The sequence below is a fragment of the Lepidochelys olivacea genome (assembly GCF_965140295.1).
Source record: "Lepidochelys olivacea isolate rLepOli2 genome assembly, chromosome: 2".
NCBI lineage: Eukaryota > Metazoa > Chordata > Testudines > Cheloniidae > Lepidochelys > Lepidochelys olivacea.
The window spans coordinates 105,365,829-105,371,828 of record NC_140412.1 but is presented as its reverse complement, the minus strand read 5'-3'; the positions used below and the strand labels follow the sequence as shown (position 1 = coordinate 105,371,828).

The 6,000-nt window shown below is 37.1% G+C and overlaps 1 protein-coding gene across 1 annotated transcript in view; it reads right to left on the bottom strand.

Moving 5' to 3' along the window:
- Nucleotides 1-223: 223 nt before the first annotated feature.
- The window catches only part of CTDP1 (CTD phosphatase subunit 1), a 172,754-nt gene continuing 166,977 nt past the window's right edge, over nucleotides 224-6,000 (bottom strand). Inside the window, exon 13 of the mRNA XM_084618248.1 lies at nucleotides 224-1,204. Coding sequence (XP_084474374.1) covers nucleotides 1,063-1,204 — 142 coding nt within the window. The 3' untranslated portion in view covers nucleotides 224-1,062. The remainder of the gene's footprint in view (nucleotides 1,205-6,000) is intronic.

Genomic DNA, 6,000 nt, shown 5'->3' with positions numbered 1-6,000 from the left:
AACAAGCACACTGTAAACTTGGACATTTGAGTATCTATCAAAAAACTAAAGTTTTGCTGTTGCTTCAGAGGATATTCACAATTTTCACAGAGAATAATGCAAAGGTGAGTAGTTTCTTGTGTGATGGAAGCAGGTGAAATATAGTCATTGATTTTTGCAACCCATGAAATGAAAACAGAATTTACAAAATGGATTTTTATTAAATGAAAGAAAATCTGTTTTGTGGGTCAAATATGAAATAGAATATACAAAAACTTTACATCAGATCTCCCAAAGAAATAAAATCCTATCTAGAATAAAGCAGCACGCATTTCTTCCAAGAACACAAATGGGTGAATAAGCTCCTTATGGCAGTACAGGATCACACAGTATGCTGTGCTAAAATTCCAGGTTACAGAGAAGCAAAGTTAAAAATTTAAGTGGTCTCCCTAAAGAGCCCGCTAGTCCACAAAGTAACTTAAGAGCATGAAATTCAGTCATTTTGTATTCTCTTAGAAGCCAGTGACAGGTAGGTCAAGTGCAGAGTTCACAAAGCTTGCATATTACATTCTCAGTTTCTATACAAATATAAATTGTTTATTTTAAAAATTCGTTTATATTTGATAGTATTTAATTGCGGAAAAAAGTACGACCAGATCATCAGGTTCCTGCTGTATTATTCAAGCAATTCCATCCTCTTTGCGGCCTCCTTTCCTTTGAAGCCGGTTACCAAAACCATACCTTGAGATATTTAAAAAAAGTTACCGTATGTTAAATCATAAACCTTTTTACTACTGTCCTGGTGGTATATGAAGGTTCTACAGAGCTCATAACACGTCTTTGGCATAGTACACCAAGTCCCCCTTTAATACTTTTCCTTTTAAAAAAGCATATTTTCCTTTAGTAAAACACCTTAAAAACATCTATTTCTGATTTTGTAAAATAATGTGTCACCTCTTGTGTTGCTTTGCAAAATATACACACACATTTTGGAAAAACCTCGAGTACTGACATAAGGGGCTTATTTGAAATCAGATCTGTTACAAGCAGTAAAACAGTTACAAATCTCCTCTCATAAGAATGTCACATGAAGTCATTCAATTCAGCTTCAAGTGCTGCTGCCATTTCATCTGCCTCTGAACTGCTCCCCTCCTCATCTTCGTTGCTGGACTCTTTACTGGATTCACTGGCAGCATCATCTTCATCCAGTTTACGCTTGTGACCCCTGTAAGCGTGGACAAAGAAAATACAAGAACACCATGATCTACTTGCCCATAACAATGGAAAACAGGCAGCTTACGGTTTTTGAAGCTGTTATCAGATTTAGGCAAAAGATAAAAACACCTGTTTCCTAACAAACAGAACTAGATCACAAATATTTGGTCTTGTAACCACTATTCTATACTGTAAACCTTGATACTGTAAACCTAGCTACTGTTAATTTATTATTCCTACTTTCTGAGCAACTAACAAATCAAAGTTTAAAGGACCAACTGAAAAAGTTGTTTTAATTTCCTTCCTTTCCTAGTCATGAAGGAAAAAAGTCTTTTCCCTATAATTTAAATACCAGCAATAAAATATTACTAAGGCAAATTTTCCAGGTAAGTTTTGGGTCTATCTTTTTGTCAAAATGAAATTCAAACTGAAAAGCAAAAATATTAATGAGGAGGCAAAAATAAATGAAATGCTGCTATATTAGCTGGTGCCTCATAGGAAATACAGAGCAATAGATACAGATAAAAATAGCAAAGAACAAAACTGCAAATGAGAAGAATTTGAACTAAGATTAGAGACCTTACAAAACAATGAAGAACACCAGCAAAGCCAACAGTTTTATTGTATTTGATAATGTCCTGTAAACGTCTAGTCTAAACTAATTAGAAATAAGCCCCAAAAGGATGCTCCCCTTTAAAATTTCTGAGAGGGGATTGCAAACCTGCATCTTCAGTTCTACTTCTGTTCGTAAAATGAAATGGGCCTGTTTTCCTGATCTTATTCAGGTACAGCTTAAAGAATGATGATGGAAACCTTGAAAGGTCAGATTTTGCCATTTTTGTCCAAAAACTCGTAAGATTTTGATGAGGTAGTTCAATTTAACACTCAAACACTAAACCCTTGTCAGTCTCCTTAGCTCAGTTCTCATATAATGTACAGTACATGCATGAGATAGCATGAGGAGTAAGATAAGTTAACTTCTTCATGAGAACCCAAACCCAAAAACGTGACTGAATCAAACGGAGCAAATAGCTGTAAAGAGAAGACTCAACCAATCCCCCCAAACAAAAGCTACCTTAAAAATAATAAATGACTTTTTTGTATCCTATATATAAAACCTGGGATACTAAACAGAAGGCGAATATCTTTGGACAGAGACAGCAAAGGCCTGTTAATGACAATTCACTAGATAGGAGCAGTTCACCACTTCAGTGTCCTTTAGTAGACTCCTTTGGAGTAGCCAAAAAACCAGAGCACAACTCAAACCATTATAACTTTTCATTTTCCACCCTGTTGGGAGGAGCAGTACTTTTGAGCAAGAACACCAAGTTTGGGATGGAGAGAACTACCTTGGAACTGAATTTTCAGGATTGGCAAGGCTAGAAGTCTTTTGGGACTGGCTATGGCTATATTCAGCAGAAGGAGAATCTTCACATTCTTTGGCCATTAATAGTATCACTGAACTCTGAAACTCTTCTAAGCTTTGCGAGGGGTCCTTTCTATAACTGTCATTAGAAGGTAGGCATGCATGAACTGTCCCTACTCGTTAGCCAAAGGGAGAACATGCAAACTGCCACTGTATGTTTTTTCTCCTGTGCACAAGACAGGCAGCTCCTTTTTGTGGGGAAGTAATCCACCTTGATTTCCCAAGTCAAGGAAAAACCTGCTTTGACAGTTTCTTGTTTACGGAGAACAGCTGGGAATACCTTCAAGAGATTCTCCGTCTACAAGAGAGTTATATTTTCTAGCAAGGCATGGAGATGTCAAGAGGCGTCTTTCTGCATATTGGCCAATTTATAAATTTGTGTGCTTCCCCACAAGAGGGTTGACCATGTTCCTCTTTCATGTAATAGCCAACTGCTTGTTTTGTCTGTTTGGATTAATACTGCTAGACTGCAAATTTTTGAGTCTCCAAAGAATTAAGCACAGTCTTTATAGGAGGTTGAAATGCATCCTAGATTCCTCAAAGAATCATGTTCCTGGGTGTGAAAGCTCACCAAGGAAGCTCCTACACATCAACTGTGATACATCCATAATCAAAAGTATTTGGTTCTGAGGTCCACTTCTCTTGCCAAGAAGGAATTTGAGTCCATATAGATTACCCTCAGATGGCCACACCAGCAAAGGATAAAGCTGTGTGCGCTTCAGTATGTCTGGGCTTCAATGTATTAGAAATAAAGAACCTTAGAGATGCCATATCCCTGGTGGTAATGTGTACTCTCTCATCAATAATCAAGACAGATGAACATGTACAGTGGGTTTCTCTTAAATTAAGAGCCCCCCACTTTTTTAACCATTAGGTAGCGTAATACTGGCCTGTGCATGTGTCCACAACACATAAAATGGTGAATAACTCTAGTTCAATTAATATTTATCTATCAGCAAAAAGGAAAAGAGACATTTATTCAGAGTGCCCACTATACCTTCAAGAGTAGAGAGATGTAGTATACTGCAACAAGTACACTTTGAAAAACAATATTCTGAACTGTACATTCCAAAAACATATAGATATGAACAGACCAGGATATGAGCTTGTAAGCCTGTCAGAGATCCAGAGCAATGAAATTAGTATAATTTTTTTTGAGAAATTCAATGTATTCTTCCTTTGGAAAGAAGCTTCAGAAGTTCTCTGAAGTCCAGATCCTTTGATATGATGGAGTCTGTACATGAGATGTTGGTAACCTTTTAACTCCTCTTCCTTACCTTTTTTCAAGGAGGACGACAAGATAGGCTCACCTCAAATCTCAAAATAAAAACCTTAAGGGAAGTGGAGTGGGTTGTGTTACCTTATTTGTGCCTTGATCTTATACCAGTAGGACCAAAACACCTTTCCCCAGAAACACTGCTGGTGCATCACTGCCTGTTATCTCACTAGGAAGCTAGACTTCTTCTTTTGGGGAATGGGGCGTGGTGGTGATAATGGCACATGGAGGCATCCTGAGTTTTGAGGTTCAATTTTGGACCTAAACTCCAAATAAGGCTAAATGAAATGAGGTGAAAAGCTTTGCCCAGGACTGATCTGAATGCATCATTCTTGTAAATAACCCTGACCTTTTTGGGGGTGGGGGAAGGAGGGTATTGCAGTACCCTGAATACAGACTCATGCACAGTAAAAAAGGATTTCTCAGATGTATTAATCACCTCTACACAGCATTTATTAGCATACAATTAAGATGAGAAGCACTGTTACTAAAACTGCCCAATAGATACCTTTGAACGTTTCCATTAAAAACTGTATAAACATGTGCAGGCAGGGTTTTGCTTGCTCACTTCACACTAATTTCAGCCTTTGAAGATACAGCTCTCTTTTGGTCATTACAGATATCTATTAGTTGAGCAAAGTGACTTGTAGAATTAGCTGTTTTTTGACACAGAATTCTATTCTACAAATTAATTTTCATGATGCTTTAAGGGATACTGCTGACATATTTCTTCCCCCCCCCACTCGGTTGTACTGAACTGAGCCCTTGGAAACGTGGAAGATTAAATGCAATATATCCTGTCAGTTCTTATTCTGATGAAAAAAAGATAGAATGACAGCTCCACTCAGATGAATTTAGATTCGAAAACTTTCTAACTCACTGAAAAGAAACCTCCAAGACAACTATCAATCTTCTGCTACAATGTAGGGAAATCCTTTGAGAATATGTTTGTTCTCATTAAGACAAACACCTTTGACAAATTTGTGCTCTATAAACAGTACCTTTACAGCCATTCAAAAGTATTTAAATTAGTATTATGAAATCAAGCCAGAGCTAGTTTGGGTGGAGGAAAAGGGGCATCGATAAAATAATGTATTTTATATTTGTAAATTTAGACAATAGATATAACATTACTTGAATAATTTATAACCCTAAGAGAAAAGCAGCACATTCCCATGATGGCATAAAACAATCTGTTAACAAGCAGTTTGAAATGTATATTTTCCTCATGAATTCATGTCCACTCCTCGTTATTTCCAGATTCTATGCATTGCACTTTAAATGGAAGGTTTTTTTAATTTCCTCTTAATGATAAAGAGAATGTATCAGCCTTATGCGTGCAGGGAATACAATTAGCTTGCCTTTTAAAGGTAACTTCTGTTTACTGTTAAACAATATGGAAGCATCAAATAAGAAAAACAAAAACACTGACAGCCATAAACCATCTTGAACACTCACTTTTAAAAGTAATCTTCAATAAATATTTACTTAGCTAAGATTAACTGATTGCTGAATTTTTCCTTTAAACTCCAAATATTGACACAAAAATGAGTTTCAATAAAAAGTAAACTTCTAAAACTGCACAAATTCACTCCCCCACCCAGTAACTTCTAAAACTGGTTATATATTTATATGTAGTCTCATTTAAAAAAAATAAAAATAAGGCTGCTCTCTGTGTGGATCACACAAAAGCCCACAGATTAAATGGATTTAGCCTTCAACAAGAATCAATAGGGGCATTGCTAGCAGATCGAGGGATGTGATCGTTTCCCTCTATTCAACACTGGTGAGGCCTCATCTGGAGTACTGTGTCCAGTTTTGGGCCCCACACTACAAGAAGGATGTGGAAAAATTGGAAAGCGTCCAGCAGACGGCAACAAAAATGATTAGGGGACTGGAACACATGACTTATCAAGAGAGGCTGAGGGAACTGGGATTGTTTAGTCTGCAGAAGAGAAGAATGAGGGGGGATTTGATAGCTGCTCTCAACTACCTGAAAGTAGCTTCCAAAGAGGATGGATCTAGACCGTTCTCAGTGGTACCAGATGACAGAACAAGGAGTAATGGTCTCAAGTTGCAGTGGGGGAGGTTTAAGTTCGATATT